This window comes from Myxine glutinosa, chromosome 7, assembly GCF_964187855.1.
Source record: "Myxine glutinosa chromosome 7, kmMyxGlut1.1, whole genome shotgun sequence".
In the NCBI taxonomy this organism is placed as follows: domain Eukaryota; kingdom Metazoa; phylum Chordata; class Myxini; order Myxiniformes; family Myxinidae; genus Myxine; species Myxine glutinosa.
In genome coordinates this window covers 5,234,320-5,257,582 of record NC_136267.1, presented here as the reverse complement: position 1 = coordinate 5,257,582, position 23,263 = coordinate 5,234,320, and the positions used below count along the sequence as shown (strand labels likewise).

Here is a 23,263-nt window from a genome sequence, read left to right as displayed (position 1 = left end):
GCATGCAGGTGAGGCATCGACGGTAACCGGGTTAGCGGTTAGAACGACATTTAGCCGAATCGGGCCCTCGGTGCGTGCCGGGCTTCGCGTGCCGCGAGAACCAGCGGGGATCCGAACCGCGGCGGGTCCGAAAGTACCGCCGTACGCGATCCACGCTGGGCCTCGCTTTGAACGGCCGCGTCCGTGCTCCACTAGGCGGAGCGGGCAGCCCAATAGGAAGGGTCGTCATGGCGACCCCTTTTTGTTAAGGCGTTCCGGCAGGTCGAGATCGGGCAATTGGATGGCTCCACGCCGAGGTGGTGCGTGGGATCTCGTCCCGGGTAAACCTCCTTCCCTGCACCGAATGTCGGACGCATCCAGCCGCCGGCACCAAACAACCCGCATTCATTGCTCGGCTTTACGAAGCCGGGCTGTAGACGTGAATTGGCGCACCGAGAGGATCTAATAAGTAGACGGGTGATGAGGTTAGTGTTTTGGACCCAAAATTAGAAAAAGGCAAAATTTGATGATTGGTACGGTGATTGGCAGATGATTGGCAAAATTTTTGATTGGTTGAAATTTGATGTGCAAAATTGGTAGTGGAACCTCCCCGATGTGGTGGTATGGGCAATCCACCATCCCTCACAGGGGGGGGGCAAAGGAGCACTAGATTTATGGGGTTGATGGCAGTGAAAACTAGCCTGGGTGGGTTAGGATATATAATGTGTAGGGATCTAGCGAAGATGACATTAGGCAACGTTAAGATTAGTTAGTGACAAGGATACCTGTAGTGGGGACGCAGGTAGATTAGTGTGGATGATAATGACGTGGTATGTGCTTAGTTGAAAGGGAAGACGGGGAGCACTAAGTTAGCAGGGCAACAGGTAGATCAGATGATGCCATGTGAGTGTTGGAGGTGTATTGAGAAGTGTATTGTGAAAAGTGTGTGAGGAACAGGTGTGATTGCACAGGTGTGCAACTGAACAGGTGTATGGAGCAGTGTATGAGGGAGTAGTGGTGATGTGTATTGTGATGACCAAATGGTCCAGGAAGAGGAGGAGGGTGCAGGTGGCACCAGGTGATTGCACAGGTGTGCAACAACAGGTGTATGTGGCTATGTGGAATAAATGGTAGTGTGGAATATCTGGAGTATTGGAATGGATGGTCGTGGAGTGAGTATGGTGGAAATTATGGAGTGGAGTGGATGGTGCGAAGGTGTGAATGGGGGAAGAATGGACCCCCATCACGAATACCCGGGGCGGGTAGTGTAAGTATTAGGTAGAGGGTACAGGTAAATTGTGGTTGGATATTGGCATCTGTGGTGCGAGGTGAAAGAATGGTATTTGGATGGGTGCATTAGTGTTGTGGAAATGGCTGGGCGTGTAGCCTGTTAGTGTGTGTAGTTGGTTTGGGCACTCCACCACTGTGAAGATGTCGGCCAGGTGAGGCCGCAGGTGGGCTCTGGGAGCCGGTAGAGTTGTTGTGGATGGGGCCTGAGGATCCGGAGGACGGACCCGGGTAGCCCAGTGCCAGAGGGCACCGAGTGGGGTGACAGAGCCAGGAGGGGCCTTCCCCAGTTAGTTAGGTTAGGGTAAGGAGCTAGGTAAGCTCGGGAGGCAACTGCAGTGGTGGAGGTGTGCAGGTGGGTAGACCTGCTGGGAGAGCTACACGTCACAGCCCAGAAATTGTGCAAGGGCACCGGGAGATGAATCGGGGGAGTGAGACCCCAAATTGAGAAGCACCACAGTTTGGTCAATGGGAATTGGTTTTTAGAACCCATAGTGTAAGTGGCCAATGGATTGGCAGGGAGAGACCCCGGGTAGTGTAAAGTGTGTTAATGTCATTTAGAGGATAGTTAGGATTGGAGTCTCCTCGCACCATCTGCATCCACTCACCTGAGGTGACAGGTACTCCACACCATGCCATGTTTAATTATTTTTTATGATGCAAATGTTTTGGATTGTGAGACGCATCATGACGTGGGTGTGACATTGTGCTTTGATGTTCCATCTCTTCCTCCTTATGAGGATTGATGACGAATTGGGTGATGGCAAATTTTGGATAGAGGGATTGTGGTGACGAATTTGGTATGGGAAATATGGGGAAGATGTGATGGTAGTGACGAATTTGTAAATGTGTAGATTTTTGTACATATGGGGTAAGGGCAAGGGTAGTGTAGGTGACAGGGGGGTGGCGTACGGTAGGGACGAGCTTTCTCACTTCGCCCTCCGTACGCATTTCGCCTTGCATTGCCTTATTGATGTGTACCCTTGTGACCTTACCCCTCGCTCATTTGTCTCTTTTGTCTCCCACATGACCTGTGCGCCATTGGGCGCCGAGGGGAGCGTGCGTGAGTCCTCCATTGTGCGCCCGGAATTCCCAGAACCAGCTGTCTGCATCGATGCACCACATTATGGACCACATGTCGGTGGCCGAGCACCACTTATGGACCCCATGGGTTGGGGCATGGCCCCTCTGCTGGAACCGGCCATGAGGGCCCGAAATCTTGCTGGCGGACCTTGGCCACAGGGCACCGATGCCCCACAGGTGAACCACACATAGTCGGCCCCTGTGGGCCATAAATAAAATAAAAAACGGACACATTAGGTGCATTCTTTTATTGCAAATAGGCCGCCAGCAAGGGAAGATGACAACACCAGGAAAATAATAATAGCCAGCAGAGGGAGCCGAAGAGCAAGAGACCACCTGCAGGGTTAGGGGTTGTTGATTTATTTTTATTATTGAACATGCATTGAACACTGATGAACTGTGGTGACTGCACCGATTGGTGCTTGAGGGTGTGTTGGTGCGTTTATAGGTGCTTTCATGGTGCATTGATGCAGAGCAGACTGTCTTCCCCCCCAGAAAGAACAATTACAGGTCCTGGGTTAGTTTTGTAAATAAAGGTAGAGTCATTGTAAATAATGCTCCCCACCGTCAGTGTGTAGTTTGAAGACCATTCCGCAATTCGGTTAACTGTGGGCGTAAGTCTGTTAGGCAGGGTGCAATGGAGCAGCGGGACACATTTATTTATGTTTTAAAAACTGTCGCACTCAGGGTCAGGTTAAAAGTAGAGGGAACTACACCTACGTGTCACACTAAATAAAAGTTGTAGGCCCGGGACGTGCCTAAGAGGAGGAGGCTGCAGTGTTGCGGATATGAGGACTGTATTTTTTGATTGTGTGTATTATTATTATTATTGTTATTATTATTCTGCGCCTCCTGCCTCCGGAGCTGTGTGAAGGTCAAAGGGCGTCCCATAATTAGTCCATAAAGCATCCACACCACAGCTAATCATAGAATACCCCTGTTCAACAGTTATATCTTATTATGTGTTTTAGGGTAAGGCTGTGTCTCCCATTAATTGAAATACTCCATTGCACCAGTGAAAGAGATAGATTCCCTTCATTCCCATTCCCAAAACCTCCATTCCCCCTTTCATCGACTGGAAATTACCTCCCTTCCAATTGCCGCCATTGACCACGAGGCAGGGTCGGAGAAGAAAGGTGTCTCCACCTCGTCATAGAGGGGAGGAGTGAGTCAGCCCCACTCAACCAACCACGAACAAGGGGTTGGACTTGGAGAGGGTGTTGAGAGAAACATCGAGGAGGTTCGCGAAGGTTGAGGGGTGGGGCCTATATAACCCGCAGGCAGGGCGTTTCCGAAGAGAGATGAGATTTTACAGAGAGACGAGAGGGAGTCCAAGGAGTTGAGTCTGAGAGAAGTCCAGAGTTGAGCTGCAGATCGAGCCACTGAAACTGCACTTACTGCAGCTCGAGCCACCGCAACTGCATTTACTGCAGCTGGAGCCACCGAAACTGCAGCCACAGCAGCGTGAGGCCTGGACGGCAGTTTGGAGCAGGGCCGCGAAGGGGCGGCGGCTGCCCACGAGTCGATCGGCTGCAGGACCAATTGGACCTCCCTATCCCGCCAGCCATCCATCTCCCGCCAGTCCTATCATCATTCCCCGCGTGGGTCTGTCCTTGTTTGTTCTGTCCCTGGGTTAATTAAGACTGTAGATAAGCTAGCGTTGCACTGTGTATCTAATCTCGTCTGTAAATAAACGTGACTGCTTTCTTCCTACTTATATGTGTAAATAATAAATCCAAATCCGCCTCTGTATGTCTTCTTCCTCTTTGTATTCGGTCGCTTTAGAGTTTTCCCGATTGAATAGCGGTGGCGCGATCCGGCCAAAGTTTGGGGCAAATCGGGTATTAGTCGGGGAATAACTGTTCGGTTCGCGGTTACACCACCGCTCGGTCAAAATAACATCTTTAACCGCGTCCGTAACAATATATATATATATATATATATATATATATATATATATATATATATATATATATATATATATATATATATATATATATATATATATATATATATAATATATATATTATATATATATATATATATATATATATATATATATATATATATATATATATATATATATATATATATATATAATATATAATATATATATAATATATATATATATATATATATATGTATATATATATATATGTATATATATATATACACATATGCAGACTTGGCATTTGTCTTGGCATTTGTTTGTATACATACATATACAAACAATGAACGTCATCAAGGCGCCTGGAGCGTGTACTTTTCCAATGGCTTGATCTCTGATCATCAATTTGGTTTCAGACCTGGTCGCTCTACTCTGGACATGCTGCTTCTGCTTTCCCAACAATGGATGGAGGTCCTCAATGCCAAACAGGAAATTAGAGCTGTCTCCCTTGACATATCACGTGCCTTCGATACGGTCTGGCACCCCGCTCTGCTCACCAAACTCTCCTCCTTTGGTATCCATGGAAATCTCCACGCATGGCTGGCGGACTTCCTCTCTAGTCATAGTCAACATGTGGCCCTGAATGGGTTTCTCTCATCTCCTCTTCCTGTTCAGGCTGGAGTTCCCCAAGGCAGTGTTCTGGGCCCTGTGCTTTTTCTGGTCTTCATCAATGATCTCTCTGACTCTCTTGATATCTCTGACTCTCTTGAAAATCCTCTCTATCTCTTTGCTGATGACTCTACTCTCTGTCGCTCCATTCCTCATCCCTCAGATCGGTAGTCTGCAGCCTCCTCACTCTGCAGACCTGGATAAAATCACGGACTGGCCAAACAAGTGGAACATGTCTTTCGATCCTGACAAATCTCACACTCTTACGATGTCTGTCCGAAAAGACCGACTGGACAACCCTCCCATCCACTTTCTGAATAATCCTCTCCAAGAAGTTCTGTCGCTCAAGCTTTTGGGTCTCACTATCTGCCATGATCTTTCTTGGGAAAACCACATTTCCAAGCTGGCCTCCAAAGCCAGTCGCCGACTGGGCATCCTCCGTCGTGCGAAGTCCTTCCTCGGCACACCTGAGCTCCTCACCACATACAAGGCTTTCATCCGCAGCTCATTGGAATACTGTTCTCCCCTATGGGCTGGTGCTCCTGCCTCACACCTGGCTCGGCTTCACGCTGTTGAATCCAAAGCTTTCAAAATCATTGGAATCTCCCGCGATGAAGCTATCTCTGAGGGCCTTTCACTCACTCACCGCAGGCAGGTAGGTGGTCTTTCTGTCTTCTACCGACTCCTCTCCGGCCTTGCTCCCCCAGCTCTCTCTGTGCTCTGTCCCCCAAATATTCCTACAGGTCGCACAAGATCTGCCAGCAACCCTCTGATGGTTAAACTGCCGAAATCTCGGCTCTCTGCTCACCTTCACTCTTTCATTCCTCTTTTCTCCCGCCTCTGGAACAAACTCTCACACTCCCTTCAATCCCACTCCTCCCTCCAGGTCTTTAAAACAGCTGTTCACCACCATCTCTTATCTTCCCCCATTCAAAACCTTGATCTTTTCTACCCCCACTAATTCACCCCTGATCCACCTTGTTTGAAATTCCAACTTCCTTCCTGGAAGTCCTGGCAGTGTACATATGTTTATACCTCTCCCACCCCCTCCCCCCCCCCCCCTTCACATGCCTCCCCCCAAAGCCCTCTCCCTCCCACAGATCTCTCGATGTCTCCATGTCTCTCGGTCCCTGCTCTCAAATGTTTTGTTTGTGTCCTTCCCCCTCTCTCCCCATCTTGTCTACTGCTCCCGATGTTATTTGTTGTATGTGTCTGTTTGTCTTTCTGTGTGATTAATGTTCGCTCTTTCACGAGCCTCGATCTTGTATGCAAAAAAAAAAAAAAAAAAAGGCAACAATTTTGCCCATGAAGATCCGATCGCTGAAGAAATATGCTTCTCGCAAAACTTGAACCTAGTTTTTGAGCCGTTGACATCAGAGATATAATGTGCATTGTACCAACCAACAATTTTATGGAGAATGTTCGGATTATTTTTTTATGGAGAACTATTTATGATCGACAAATTGCCCATGAACCTGTCATGGCTAAGTTTTATTAACCCAGCGACCATTTTTCCTGTGATTGGGCAAACCCTACAGGATTAGGCCTTCCTGCATTCTCAATCTCTGTGATGAAACTTTGCAATGTGTGGGGCATTTCACTCTGAGTCACATTCCCAGACATTGGCATCACCTGCTAAGGACCCCGGGCCCATATTCATAAACGTACTTAAGTCTAAGTATAACACTTAAGTACCTCCTAAATTTGGTTTTACGAACAAGTGGTATTCAATATGCTACTTACCTAATGTATTACACTCAACTTCATGCTTATATTTGAGACACCTCCAGGTGTGTCTTAAGTGAACGTAAGTTGGCCACACACTGTATATTCTGTCCACTTTCGACCAGACAGCGAAGAGGAATGGCTGCATTGCTTCTGATAGCACAAGAACGGCTGGTTCGACGGCTTGCAATTCGTCGAGAATGAGTATTTCGTGACCGACTTCATCCGCTAGATGAGTACGATGATGTCGAACTATACCAACGATAACGCCTTGACCGGCAAACGATTTTGGATGTTATTGATGTTATTGGTGATGAACTTGATCCATTGACATTGCGAAACCACGCATTGCCAAGGGAACTTAAGGTTTTGGCAATTTCTTTTCTGTACAAGTTCTTTTCTGTACATGCGGTATTCATCCTTCATAACTGAGCACATGTTCTGCCATTTTTTTCTGGTACCGTAGTCCTTGTCACTCCTTACCACGGTAGGATTTCTTCTATTCATGGCCTCGGTTATCTTAACCCATGCGTCATGCTTCTTTTTGTTTCAAACAGCGGCAGAAAAGTTCGATACGATGACACCAATATGCTTTTCATACTCTTTGCACAGCCGAAATTTTTCAGCATCAGTGAAATTTTTCTTTCGCTTCGTAGACATAGTGTTCCCTGCCATGATGAAGGGTGGAAAGAATGCCTAAGGTCTTCCTAGCGACTTACAACAGCATTAAATAATAGCATTTGGTTTTGAACCCAGTTATAGTCCCATCCTTATGTCATGGCACTCAGCCAAACCACAGAAACTGACACAATCGTGCAAGAAATGTGATCATTAACCCTAGCAACGGCTAGTCAAAACGGTTAGGTGTTATGCCTATATTTAGGTGTCACACTGAGTGAGGTGTAACACTTAAGGTCATTTATGAATACCGACATAAGTCTTAGTCCTAGGTAAGTGTCACACTTGGAGTTTAAGTGTACTTAACATAAGAACGTTTTTGAATACGGGCCCTGGACAATATCTCTGAGGTTGTGTGTTACCTGCATTCCAACTGAAGCAAAGACCGTTTTTATTTGTTTGTTTCTTGCTCTTGCCTCCACAGTCATTTTTTGTAGACCACAACGCCCGCACTACGACCTTTATCGACCCACGCCTCCCGTTGCAGAGCTCCCGTCCCGGGGCCTTGATCGCTCACCGACGCCACTTGCAGCGCCAGCGCAGCCACAGTGCCAGCGAGGTGGGTCTACATTGTCTTAGGCCTGGCCTTGCACTGTGCCCCTTAAATATTGCTGTTCTACCCACATAGTGGACCCGTCTTGCTTTCTTTCACAAAAATTCATTAAGGTGTTTCTTGCACTGTTGTGGTCTATTTTTGACCATTCATTGACCATCATCATCAGCAGAACAACCCCCCTCTGCTTATATCACATGGTAAACGATGCCTCCTCTTCTTTTACTTCTTTCCTTTTATCCGTGAGTATAATAAGTTACCATGCTCTTGTAGTAATAAACAATTTTATGCTTTATACCTGGAAGTTGTTAGTACGCTCATCTTGTCGATGTTTCCCCAAGTAATCATTGATATAGTAAACCTCACAATTGTGGTTAAGTTAACCTAGCTCTCTGCAAGCCATGACAACAGTACTGTTAGTTTTACATCCCAATTACTGCCTCACTTGCTCTTATTCGTCCCCTGCCCGGAGGGGACTCTAGGTGTGCTCTCCGTCAGTCCGCCCGTCCGTCTGTTTGTCCCACCTGTGGTTTTCTGTACTTTTTTCCATACCCTTTAATATATTGAACTGAAACCCGGTACATGGCTTATTTATGATAAGTTACAGAACAAGTTCAAGTCTCAAGGCCTATCATTAATTTTTTTCATTTGTTAAAAATTGAAAAACCATTTATAGTCCGGCAGATATGTGAAGAATTGTGGTAGAATTGTGCCTTTGATGATACAAGCATGAAACTTGGCACACAGTTAGGGCATACCCTTACAGTGAAATTTGGATGTAGGGACATTCCAGATTTCTCCTTGGCCCAAAATGGCGGCTAAGAAGGACATATTTACCTATTATTTCAGACTTGTCATTTGTGCTGCTATTGAAACACAATGTAATGAGCATATTATAAATTGTCATGTACATGCTATGCAATACCTTCATACTGGGTTCAAAATTGGAATCTACGGTGGCCTATAAGGGGCAGAACAAATGGTTTACCATTGCAATAGACAGGACTGGTCTAGCGGTTTAATTATTTAACTTTGCATGACTATCTGATTTCTCCTGGGTGTAATTTTGGTTCAATACCTTTATATGAACAACTTTGATGTAGCTTTATGAACTTTCCTATCATAGACTAGGTGACTATAAGGAACAATGCAAGGCTAGTGAAAAGTTACGAAAGCGAATTACTATATTTATGATAATAATGTATGTATTTCTTTTTCAGATGATAACTCGACTGCACTGCACCTTCGCTCATTGACTGTAGTAGCTACCTAGATTTGGTTCCCAATTTGTATATTGATTGGATGGTGGTGGTGGATAATGCTTAATTGACAATGGCCAACAAAAATTTCAAGCTATTAGACCCCCAAAGCCCTAGTACATCTGGAACAAACATGCCTTATCTGACAGATTGGGAGAAGTGTGTGTTATGTCAGGAGGTCACCGATGAGGCCCTTGCCTGTCCAGCTGATTCCAAGCGAACCACAGGGTCCGGATACCAAACTCTTGCAGATTATCTCCTCACCTTCAGCCAGATGGGCTGCCTGCCAAAATCTCTAGAACTGTCCCGCCTGGACGATGGTGAAGGTATCCAGTCAACCTTCCAGAGCCACAAGGCTAAGTGGCATGATTCATGCAGACTGAAATACAACAAAACTGAACTGCATCGGGCACAAAAAAGAGAAACGTCTAGTGAAGAAACCGCAAGTGTCTCAAGAAAGTACACCCGTCACAGAGTACATGTAGACCACACACAGCCACAGCCTGAAAAGTGTTTCTTTTGTGACAAACCAGCGGGTACTAATTCTCTGCGAAAAGCTTCCACCTTCGACCTCGATAAACATGTCAGGACAGCTGCCCTGAAACTAGGAGATCAGGCACTTCTTGCTAAACTGAGTGCAGGTGACCTTATAGCACAAGATGCACAGTACCACGTGAAGTGTCTGGTGTCACTTTATAACAAAGCAAGGGCCACAAGCACAACACTGAATGAACAAGATGATATCAATCACGGTATAGCACTTGGAGAGCTAGTGTCCTACATCGATGATGCCCGCACAGATGCTCTTGTGACACCAGTGTTCAAGCTGGTAGACCTAGCAAGACTATACACCACCAGGCTGGAACAGCTTGGAACAGTCTTGACCAGGCGTGTCCACTCCACCAAACTCAAAGATCGAATCATGACATATTTTCCAGACCTAGAGGAGCACATGTCCGGTCGAGATATTCTGCTTGCTTTCAACCAGGATGTTGGCTCAGCCCTTCAGAAGGCATGTGATCACGACACTGACAGTGATGGAGTTTGTCTTGCTAGAGCCGCAAATATAGTTCGTAGAGACATGTTGAAAATGAACTCAACATTTAGTGGTTCATTTGAAGCCCACTGCCAAGAACATTCGGTACCTAATTCGCTTGTATCACTAGTTTCTATGATCTTGAATGGTCCTAACATCCAAGAGCAGTCAAGCCACTCGTCGGTATCAACACCTACTCTCACAATCTCACAACTCCTTATGTTCAACAGTTACTCACGCCGCAGAGAGAGTAGCAGTACTACCACGTCCACGAGGCACAGTCACAATCGGGAGACTCCCCTGCCTGTGTACCTGGGCACCCTTATCCACACAAAGACTCGAAAAAGAGACCTGGTTGATACTATGTTCAACCTGGGTCTCTCGATCTCCTATGACTATCACTGACCCAATAAAAAGAAACAATCTCCCTCTCTTCAGCCGACCCCCAGTCAGAGAGAAGTCAAGAACAGAGTTGAAGGTGGTATCTCTGAAGAATGACTGCGTTCTGTTCTCCAGGCTGTTTATTGCATCCCAGACACGGAATGGAGATCTTGATGAATTCTTTGCACATGAAAACCAAGCTTGTCCCCCTGCATTGTCACAAATGGGCAAAATCCGGCTTGGAACCAAGTCTGATCTGGTTGGGTGCTTAGAAGATCTGATCACCTCACGGGAAAATTATGATGTAAGCCCCCCTGTTGAAGTCATGATCCTGGATGGAGCAGCCATCGTGAACATGCTGGCACCTCGTAATGCGAAGACCTTCTCTGAGTATGCATCACTAGTATTCTTGCCATACATCACATCTCAGATACAAAATAAGAGCAGGGTTGATATTATCTGGGATGAATATTTCCCAGACAGTTTGAAAGCCGACACCAGGAAGACGAGGGGTAAAGGCACCAGGAGACGAGTTGAGCCATCTAGTTCCATCCCTCGAAACTGGCAGGCCTTCCTTCGCATAGACGAGAACAAGGTGGAGTTGTTTGACTTTCTAGCAACGAGGATAGCAAACATTGAGACTGACAAGCAAATCGTCGCCACAAACCACAAAGAAGTTTTTTGTACACAGCCACGAGATGTTACTGGTCTTTCCCCGTTGTAGTCACGAGGAGGCAGATACAAGGATACTACTCCATGTCCAAGATGCAGTCAGACAGGGCTATACCAAGGTGTCAATCCGCACAGTGGACACAGATGTTTTGATCCTTGCAGTGGCAGCAACTGGATATCTTGACATCGATGAACTCTGGGTTGCTTTTGGCACAGGGAAGAATTTCAGGCACTTGGCAGCTCACGAGATGGCTGTGGCACTGGGACCAAACAAGTGCCGAGGGTTGCCATTCTTCCACGCCTTCACTGGGTGTGACACCGTGTCCTGCTTCGGCGGAAGGGGGAAGAAAACAGCATGGGAAACATGGAAAGCCTATGATGAGGTCACCTCAGCTTTCTGCGCACTGGCTGCCACACCAACCATTTCAACTGCAAATGACAACATGGATCCACTGGAGCGTTTTGTTGTTCTGCTCTACGATCGAACAAGCAGTCAGGAACATGTTAACGATGCCCGCAAGCATCTCTTCACCCAGACTGGTAGATCAATAGAGGCTATCCCACCAACGCAAGAAGCCCTCAGACAACACATCAAGAGAGCTGCCTACCAAGCCGGCTTTTGTTGGGGCCAGATGATGATTTGCGCACCTGAGCTCCCATCGCCAAGTGAATGGGGTTGGAAACAGAGTAATAACGGCTGGGGGATATATTGGACAACCCTCACAGAGGCAACTGAGGCATGCCGACAATTGATTAGATGTGGATGCAAGAAGGGTTGCAGGAAACAGTGCAAGTGTGTTAAGGCCGCACTCCAGTGCTCAGCTCTGTGTCACTGTGCAGGGGAGTGCACACGATAGTATACAGGAGGAATAACACACCTGTTACATATACACAAACATGTGGAAGACTGTTTTGTAGACTGTTTTATAGTGAAAGTCACTTCCACAGCGTTAATGTGGCATTTTCACTTCATTTCCATTGTGTTTCTGGAGTTTGCTCAAAATAGCTCAAAAAGTAATTATTTTTGTAAAGAATAAGGACCAAATAAATGTTATGTGAGTTTGTTGACATTTAATTATGATCTTACAACCTGTTTACGTGAAAAAAACATCATAGGCGTGCTTGAGCAATAAGTAAATCTAGTTTTATAGACATCGGTACTGTGTATCTTATTATCCGTAAACGGCCATTTTTAAAATGGCCGCCATTTTGTCCCTAGGAAAAGATTTGAATGCCCCTATATCCAAAAATCTTCCTAGTAGTATGCTCTATCAGTGTTCAAAATTTCATGCTTGTATCACCAAAAGCACAATTTTTTCACATATCTGCTGGGCTATTATTGGCACCAGTTGGTGACATACAAAGCAATTCTCACTCGTGTTTGATGAATTGTGATTTGCACTTTAACACCTGCCGTTATTTGCTAACAAAGCGACCGTCAATAAAGGTTCTTTGGGGAGGGATTTGCTCTTCAAATTATATATGATCTCAGTGTTGTAACACCATTAAAAAACTCTTTTTGGGGAAAAGCTTGAAATTGGGGATCTCACTCTTATTAATACTCACCGCTTCTGCTTTTGGCTGTGATGTTATCCTGAAGTCAGTTCTTAAAATATCGGAATTTTTCCTGACTTTGTCTCTGATTTACAGCCTTTTGACTTTGCATCATTTCATCACTTTTATGGTACAAGGACCCTACAATGTAGTTGATGGCAATGAAAATGCTCCGTTTAACCATAATATATAAGTGTATTATTATTTAAATATAACCTAAGTTACACATTTCACACATTTACCTTTGCAGTTGTAATATAAAATGGATAGTTAATTTATTCTGGTTAATATGATGGTAATGATGTAATGGATTTACGAAACCTAAATGCTTTTTCATATAAATTACTTTCCTCATTGAATGGCATTTACACAAACATTGTAACATATTATCGTGTAATGTACAGCTCGAGGCGTGAAGAATGGTGACGTGTGACCCACGATAAGGGCCAATTGTGAGCTGTGCGATATCTCAAACATATCCTCCTCCGGCAACGACTAAAGAAAAGAGAGAGATGTTGACTTTTTCATGTTAAGTTCAACTGCAGTGTGTCCACGGCCCTCGTAAACCCTGGGACCACTTTACCTGAAAGCGGGTCCCGTGATTGGCTGCCCATTACTTGTGGTTGTGTCAATCTTTTGGGCCACCCTGCCTTATGGAACAGCCCTGAACAAAAGTGTTCTGCTGCCCCCTCCAGCACGCTCCGCACTCCGCAGCTCACCTTGCCACCATGGCTTAGTCAACTTTCCAAACGGTTCATAATGGTGGTTCCTTTAAAGTGCCGAGTGCTTTCTGTGCCTTTTATGCCCACAAATACTCACCTCGGCTCGCCTGAAGACAGGACTTTTTCCATGCACAGTCTTAATCGATCTGCTTGAAAGTTTACACTCACTGCCGCCTCAGTGCATGTTTTACAAGCTTCTGACAAATATCCTGTGACAAGACGTACTAAGCTACATGATTCACACGGTCTTCACGAAAGTCCCACCACAATATACTTATGGATCCTCCCCTTCCACGTAACAATATATACGATCTTACCAAAAGTCTTCAAAGGTGTACGGTGGCACACACACATATTGAACCTTGCCCGATCTTGTCTGCACTAATCGCAGCCTGGGCCCTTCATTCACTCTTCCGATACCATTTTTAGCTCACCTCCAACAAATTGTTCAGGTGAGGTATTAGCATTGAGCTGTGTTCGTCAGTCAGTCAGTATGTAAAATACTCAGATCTTCTTCTCCGAAACTCCACACACAATTTCGATGAAACTTGACGACAACTTTAATCACCCATGATGTACTAAAGTTTGTTCACAGTATTATAAAAAACAAAAACAAAAAAAAAACAACAACATGAAAGCCCACAGAATCTTCTTTCTCATAGTGTGCGAGTCCTTTCGGTGCTTTTTTGGAAACTCCAAGCGGGCTTTCATGTGTCTTTCATTGAGGAGAGGCTTCCGTCTGGCCACTCTGCCATAAAGCCCAGATAGGTGGAGTGTTGCAGTGATGGTTGTCCTTCTGGAAGTTTCTCCCATCTCCACACAGGATCTCTGGAGCTCAGCCAGAGTGACCATCGGGTTCTTAGTCACCTCTCTTACCAAGGCCCTTCTCCCCCGATTGCTCAGTTTGGCCGGGCGGCCAGCTCTAGGAAGAGTCCTGGTTGTTCCAAACTTCTTCCATTTAAGAATTATGGAGGCCACTGTGCTCTTGGGAACCTTCAATGCAGCAGAGATTTTTTTGTAGGCTTCCCCAGATCTGTGCTTCGACACAATCCTGTCTCTGAGCTCTGCAGGCAGTTCCTTCGACCTCATGGCTTGGTTTTTGCTCTGATATGCATTGTCAGCTGTGAGACCTTATATAGACAGGTGTGTGCCTTTCCAAATCATGTCCAATCAATTGAATTTACCACAGGTGTACTCCAGTCAAGGTGTCCAAACATCTCAAAGATGATCAAGAGAAATGGGAGGCACCTGAGTTAAATTTCAAGTGTCATAGCAAAGGGTATGAATACTTATGGAAATGTGATATTTCAGTTTTTTCTTTTTAATAAATTAGCAAAACTTTCTAAAATCCTGTTTTCTCTTTGTCATTATGGGGTATTGAGTGTAGATTGATGAGGGAAAAAATGAATTTAAACGATTTCAGCATAAGGCTGCAACATAACAACATGTGAAAAAAGTGAAGGGGTCTGAATATTTTCTGAATGCACTGTACATATACCGGACGGACAGACAAACGTTGTTCCAGACGGCATTGACCTGTGGCCCATGATGTCATCTATGCCAAATAAATATGGCTGCTGAACCACGTGACCGATGGTCATCAAATGTTTTTTCTCGACCAATTTATCCCTAGATTATGCTCAAGAAATTTCATACCGATTGCCTCGAGCGTTCCACTTGTAGATGTATGATGTCATAATGAAGGCATCTATGACATCGTCATTAGCACACGCTATTCCCCAAGCGGAGTTCTTTACAATGAGCCACCTTTCGGTTTTTTTTCTATGGAGCGGTTTCGGTGATATTGAGGTGCAAAGTTTTTCGGTTTTTCGAAGATGGCGCCCGTAACATGTGACTTACGGCGTCATAATTGTCACTAAAAAAAAATCCACAGAAGGAGGTGCACCAATGGTGAAAATTTTGTGTCAATTGGAACAACGGTTGCAGAGAATATGAATTTTAAAGGGAGTAAACCCGCAAAATGCTGGCGGGAGGGACAGACATACACACACACACACACACACACACACACACACACACACACACACACACACACACACACACATATATACACACACACACACACACACACACACATATACAGTACACACATACATACAGTACATACATACAGGGTGAGTCAAAAGTAGCGCCCGATTTCTGTTTATATATATATATAAATATATATTTCTGTCAGTTGATTGTTTGCCATTTGTAATACAGTGTACAAGAAGGTAGAAATAAATGAATAACATGTTTATCTAACCATTTATTCGGGGGAAAATTATTATGGAAAATTATTACGGGGGAAACCCTTAGCTACATTCGTTGCCGTTTTCGGACGACCTGACTTCTTTGCAGTGGCCACTGACCCTGTTGCTTCAAATTTCTCGACTATCAGTCGTATGTTTCTTCCCTCGGGTGGGTTAATATCGAATTCCTGTGCCAAACGGCGTGCCGCCATCGTTGGTTGTTCATTACATTTGTAGTAATGTTTCATGGCCGCAATGCGTTGATTCATTGAAAGGTAATTCATGGTTCAATTTGGTGCAACTTCAGTAACTTTCCAAACTCTCAGCAATAACCTGCAAAAAATAAAAAAAATATATAAAAAAAATAATGAAATGCAATACAATTATTAACAACATGACATCCCAGAAAGAATCTGACAGCCGAAAAAACAGAAATCGGGCGCTACTTTTGACTCACCCTGTACATACAGACAGACAAACGCTGTTCCAGCCAGCATTGCTCTATTGGCTACGCCATAAAAAAGCATCAGCCGTCCATGATTTGTCATTTTCTGTCCGAAGTTCAACACAATCTTGATCTCGATACAAAACCTGCTTCCTGTAGCAGTACTCGCAGTGCAGAGTTATAGACAACAACAACAACAGGCATTTTAAGGCCATTTTCCCTGCGAAAGCAGGGGTTAGCCTTGTAGGGTGTAGGCCCCATGACAATCTTTTCCATTTTGCCCTATTTTCTGCATCTCCCCTTCTTGTTAACCCCCTTGCCCACATTTCTTCTTCCACCACCTTTAGCCAAGTCTTTGTCGGTCTTCCCCGTCCTCTACTTCCTTCTCCATTCATTTCCATCACTCTTCTCAACCAGTCACTTTCATCCTTTCTCAACACATGACCAAATCATATCAACCTGTTTCTCTTCACAGCATCAATCACAGGCTCTATTCCCATCATCTTTCGCAATTCATCATTTGTCTTTCTCTCTCTCAATGATACTCCGCACATCCACCGAACCAATCGCATTTCCACCCTTTCCAGCCTTCGTTGCAGCTCTGCGTTCATTACCCATGTCTCGTTCCCCTAAATCATAACACATCTCACACATGCAGCAGTGCTGGCACAGTAACACATACATAACACAGTAACATAACACAGCATAACACAGCATAACATAGCATAACATAACATAACATAACATAGCATAACACACAGCATAACACAGCATAACATAACACAGCATAACACAGCACAGCATAACATAACACAGCATAACACAGCATAACACAACACAGTAACATAACACAGTAACATAACACAGCACAGTAACACATAACACAATACATAACACATAGCACAGCACAGTAACACATGGCACAGTAACATAACACAGTAACACATCTCACACATTCCCAATCCACTGGCTATATGTCAGTGCAGAGTTATAGCTATGTCATATATTACTTCAACTTTATCTATCTATAATTCCAGTAATCTCTGTACGTTTGTACGTTTGTACGTTTGTACGTTTGTCTGTGACCGCTGTTTCTCGACAACCACGGGTCCGATATACTTTTAACTTGCCAGGTATATTGCTGGGGACCCGAGGATGTGCCTTTTCAAGGTTTCATATTAATCGGACAATTACTTACCGAGCTATGTCCAAAAAACGATTCAACCAATCAGAGAGCAGCGAACGATCGCGTGTGCCGAACGTGGAGGACACACTCTGCCTCGGATGGCACATTTGAGAGCGTATTCATTTATTTCACGTTTGCAAACTATGTTGGCGTTAAACTATGTTTTAAAACTAATAAAACCGAATTTGCGATTCATTCGCTTTCCTGCGCGTTTGTGCACGCGATGGCGATTTCTTTACCAAACTCCGGAAGCCGTTCGCTTTGGACCAAACCATTGCATGTAAATAGAGGGGGGGGGGGTTGTCACCGTACTCGCAAGCCGTTTGCTTTGGACCAAACCATTTCATGTAAATAGAGGGGGGGGATATAATTTTAGATATAGATATAGTACGGGCAATGCCCTAGTCTATCTATAATTCCAGTAATCTCTGTGTGTGTGTATGTATGTATGTATGTATGTATGTATGTATGTATGTATGTCTGTAACCGCTGTTTCTCGACAACCACGGGTTCGATATACTTGAAACTTGCCAGGTATATTGCTGGGGACCCGAGGATGTGCCTTTTCAAGGTTTCATATTAATCGGACAAGTAGTTACCGAGCTATGTCCAAAAAACGATTCAACCAATCAGAGAGCAGCGAGCTATCACGTGTGCCGAACGTGCCGAACAGACTCTGCCTCGGACGGCACATTTGAGAGCGTATTCATTTATTTCACGTTGGCAAACTATGTTGCCGCTATGTTGGCGTTAAACTATGTTTTAAAACTAATTAAAACTAATTTGCGATTCTTTCGCTTTCCTGCGCGTTTGTGCACGTTATGGCGATTTCTTTACCAAACTCCGCAAGCCGTTCGCTTTGGACCAAACCATTTCATGTAAATAGAGGGGGGGGATTGTCACCGTACTCGCAAGCCGTTCGCTTTGGACCAAACCATTTCATGTAAATAGAGGGGGGGGGGGGGGATTGTCACCGTACTCGCAAGCCGTTCGCTTTGGACCAAACGATTTCATGTAAATAGAGGGGGGGGATATAATTTTAGATATATATATAGTACGGGCATGCCCTAGTATTATTAATTACCCACACACACATATACATATATATATATATATATATATATATATATATATATATATATATATATATATATATATATATATATATATGTATGTATATAAAAAGGATATTGTCATATATAAAGTTGTAGCTTAATATTATTTTATATAGTTGTCATGTATTACCCTCACCCAGCCAGCTGGCATGATGACAGTTGAAATCACCACATATGAGGAAGAGAGAGTTGGGATAAGTAGATAGAAGTTGGTCCATGTTATCAGACCGCGAGATGTATATGGATTCATCACTGTTTGGTGGACGGTACAACACACCGTATATGAACAAAAGGTGGGAGCGAAGGGAAGCCGAAGCCAGAGATACTCCTGGGGATGAGGTGGAGAGAGGGCAGTGCAGGGAGAGTGAGGAAGAGAGTTTTTTATAAAGATAGCAACCCCACCTCCAGGACGAGCCTCAGGTCTATCATACAGGAGGAGGGCGTAACCAGGAGGAGATATTAAGGAATTAGAGACATCTTGAAGGAGGAAAGTTTCTGTTTAGCAGATTAAGTCTGGTTTGTCAGAAGCAACCTGTATGGAGAGATAAATCAGGCTTGAGCGAAGGCCCAGATGTTTGAGGTCCATACCGTTAAGGAAGAGGAAGGGGGAGCATCGCGTGCAGGACAGGGGAGGGGAGGGGTAGGATCAGATGAAGGATGAGAGGGGGAGGTAGGGAGAGCTGTTGATAGTGTGTCAGAGATTTCAGAAGATCTAGGAGAAAGGGAAGGATGAGGAGGACAAAGGGTTTGATGGTGATTAGACGAGGCACAGTATGGTGTTCTTTGAGGGGGGGAGGGCTCAGACCGAGGAAGAAGGTTCGAGGAGATGGAGGTAAGAGTTGGAAGGGAGAGGAGGCAGGAGGAGGAGTGAGGGGTGAGAGGAGGAGGGGTGAGAGGAGGAAGGGTGAGGGGAGGAATTTGTCATTTTCTGTCCGAAGTTCAACACAATCTTGATCTCAATACAAAACCTGCTTCCTATAGCACTACTCGCAGTGCAGAGTTATAGACAACAACAACAACAACAACAGGCATTTTAAGGCCATTTTCCCTGCTGGGGCAGGGGTTAGCCTTGCGGTCCCCATGACAATCTTCTCCATTATGCCCTATTTTCTGCATCTCCCCTTGTTAACCCCCTTTCCCGCATTTCTTCTTCCACCACCTTTAGCCAAGTCTTTGTCGGTCTTCCCCGTCCTCTACTTCCTTCCACATTCATTTCCATCACTCTTCTCAACCAGTCACTTTCATCCTTCCTCAACACATGACCAAACCATCTCAACCCGTTCAATCATCATACAATATGCTTTGAGGAGGAGGGGTGAGAGGGGAGAATTGGAGAAAAAAGGAGGGTGGGGAGATTTGAAGGGGAGGGGGGAGTTTTGAAATGGATGGGTGAGGGGGGAATTTAGGAGGGGAGGGGTGAAGGGTGAGTTTTGGAGGGGAGGGGCGAGGGGGGAGTTTAGGAGGGGAGGGGTGAGGGGGAAGTTTAGGATGGGAGGGGCAAGGGGAGAGATTTGAAAGGGATGGGTGAGGGGAGAATTTAGGAGGGGAAGGATGAGTTTGGATTTTAGAAAGTGTTGGACGATTCATGGAAAACGAACATTTATTGCAAAATGAGTTTCTTGTGATTCTCAAGTCAGAGATCCATTTGAAAACGTTGGAGGAGGGGTGGAATGCGGGTGAGCTTCGGGAATGTAGGAAGGAAGAACATATATATATATATATATATATACACACACACACACACACACACACACACACATACACACACGAGGTGTGTTCAAAAAGTATGCGACCTTAATTTGTCATGCGTGAACAAATGAAGCTCGGGAGGCGTTGATTGGTGCACGTATGTCGGCGATCCTAATGCGCACGCGTGAATTTTTTCCCACCTGCAGAAGCTGTCATTCGACGGCAGACCGCCGATGAGTGAGGAAGTGTAAGTGAGCGCCGTCGGATTTTCGTTTTTGACAAAATGACGGAAAAACTTGAACAACGCTACTGCATCAAATTTTGTGTAAAGCTTGGCGATTCCCAAGTGGAAACGATCCGCAAGATTCAACAGGCCTTCGGGGACGAAGCAATGAGCACCACACAGATAAAGGAGTGGTACAACCACTTCAAAGATGGCCGCACATCAGTGGAGAGTGAAGCACGTTCGGGTAGGCCCTCAACATCCCGAAATGAGATCGTCATTGACCAATTGAGGACCCTGGTGATGCAGGATCGTCGAATCACGATCAGAGAACTTGCAGACGAGGTGGGCGTCAGCATTAGATCCATTCATTCCATTATGAAGGAGGATTTGGGCTTCAGGAGAATCTCAGCGAAGTTCGTACCAAAGCTGCTAACGATTGAGCAGAAGCAACTCTGTTTGGAGATCGCACAGGACATGCTGGAGACTGTGAACAGCGATCCCAGCTTCCTCAACACAGTGATCACTGGCGATGAGTCCTAGGTTTATGTGTACGACCCAGAAACCAAGTTGCAGTCATCACAATGGAAGCATCCAACATCCCCGAGGCCAAAAAAAGCAAGGCAGGCCCGCAGCAATGTCAGTCATGCTGACCGTCTTCTTCGACTCCAGTCGCGTGGTTCATCACGAGTACGCACCACACGGCACAACCATCACCAAGGAGTATTACCAAGAGGTTCTGCGTCGCCTTCGTGACGATGTGCGACGCAAACGGCCGGACCTGTGGGCAGCGGGCAATTGGCAGCTCCATCACGATAACGCACCCGCCCATTCTTCACATTTGATAGAGTTTCTTGGCCAAACACAACACACCTGTGCTTCGTCAGGCTCCCTACTCTCCCGATATGGCTCCGTGTGACTTCTGGCTTTTCTCCAAGCTGAAAATGCCCCTGAAAGGGACCAGATTTCAGTCCAGAGAAGACATCATGCGGAATGCGACGGACCAGCTGCACGCCATCCCAAAAGAGGCGTTCCAGCGCTGCTTCCGACAGTGGCAGAACCGTTGGGAGAAGTGTGTGGCAGCCCAAGGGGACTACTTTGAAGGAGATTAGTGTAAGTTTGTTGTATCTGGATACGAGTATTTTTTATGAACAAAGGTCGGATACTTTTTGAACACACCTCGTATAATATATATATATATATATATATATATATATATATATATATGTATATATATATGTATATATATATATCTATATTATAATAGCCGTAGATGATTCTGTCTGTCTGTCTGTCTATCTGTTGGGTGTCTGTCCGGGGTGTGGCTTACTCGGTTTGCAGAGTAGCTCCACCCATAGCTCCACCCATTCTGGGAGTGGCTATAAACAAATATCCACCATTTTATTAACTCGCATAGCTTTGAGTCCTGTTTTGTAGGCCCGTGGTGTCTTGCTCTCCCCCAGTTTTATTTCAAATCAAATTCGATAAATCATTTCATTTTTCACAGTCGCTAACATAGTTTTAGACTCGGTTGAAAAAAAACGGGAAGAAAATCCGATGAAAGTTGCCGTTTATAGAACGAAATGAATTCTCAAAGGCCTGTAACTTCAAGGCCATTGAGTCTCTCTCACGCCTTTATCTCCAATCTAACTCACCATATGATTTCATTTTTATCGATGGTTTTACTTTTAGACTCGGTGTCAGCAATAATTGAGAACAATCCACACACGCGGGAAAATGCAGAGATATATTTTTTAAAATCGCGTCATGGTGTATCATACACCGCCCAACATGACACCGCCGGCAATGTGTCGATATATATTAAAAATTCGCTTTTGCTTTTCCGTTATGATATATTACTATTTCGTTTGATGATAGTCGTCACAAAAACGTCAACAATGATGCCGACATATATTTCTTCGTTTTTATTTCATTCAACATATTAGCCGGAAGTAAAATATGTTTCAGGAAATTACCGAGAGATATTTCTTCGTTTTTTTTATTAGTTATGTGCGCATACACTTTAAATAGGTTTATTTGAAATCTTTAATTTTCCACAAACATTCCACACACGCGGGAAAATGCAGAGATATATTTTTTAAAATCGCGTCATGGTGTATCATACACCGCCCAACATGACACCGACGGCAATGTGTCGATATCTATTTTAAATTCGATATATCATTTCATTTTTCACAGTCGCTAACATAGTTTTAGACTCGGTTGAAAAAAAACGAGAAGAAAATCCGATGAAAGTTGCCGTTTATAGAACGAAATGAATTCTCAAATGCCTGTAACTTCAAGGCCATTGAGTCTCTCTCACGCCTTTATCTCCAATCTAACTCACCATATGATTTCATTTTTATCGATGGTTTTAGAGTCGGTGTCAGCAATAATTGAGAACATTCCACACACGCGGGAAAATGCAGATATATTTTTTAAAATCGCGTCATGGTGTATCATACACCGCCTAACATGACACCGACGGCAACGTGTCGATACATATTAAAAATTCGATATATCATTTCATTTTTCACAGTCGCTAACATAGTTTTCGACTCGGTTGAAAAAAAACGGGAAGGAAATCCAATGAAAGTTGCCGTTTATAGAACGAAATGAATTCTCAAACGCCTGTAACTTCAACTTCAAGGCCATTGAGTCTCTCTCACGCCTTTATCTCCAATCTAACTCACCATATGATTTCATTTTTATCGATGGTTTTGGACTCGGTGTCAGCAATAATTGAGAACATTCCACACACGCGGGAAAATGCAGAGATATATTTTTAAAAATCGCGTCATGGTGTATCATACACCGCCCAACATGACACCGACGGCAACGTGTCGATATATATTAAAAATTCGCTT

At 44.6% G+C, this 23,263-nt stretch overlaps 1 protein-coding gene across 4 annotated transcripts in view; it reads left to right on the top strand.

The window, feature by feature from the left end:
* The window catches only part of LOC137412114 (E3 ubiquitin-protein ligase HECW2), a 318,934-nt gene that overhangs the window by 143,432 nt on the left and 152,239 nt on the right, over positions 1-23,263 (top strand). For all 4 annotated transcript variants that reach the window (XM_078781247.1, XM_078781243.1, XM_078781246.1 and 1 more), the window contains one exon: positions 7,734-7,868. In XM_078781247.1, coding sequence (XP_078637373.1) covers positions 7,734-7,868 — 135 coding nt within the window. The remainder of the gene's footprint in view (positions 1-7,733; positions 7,869-23,263) is intronic.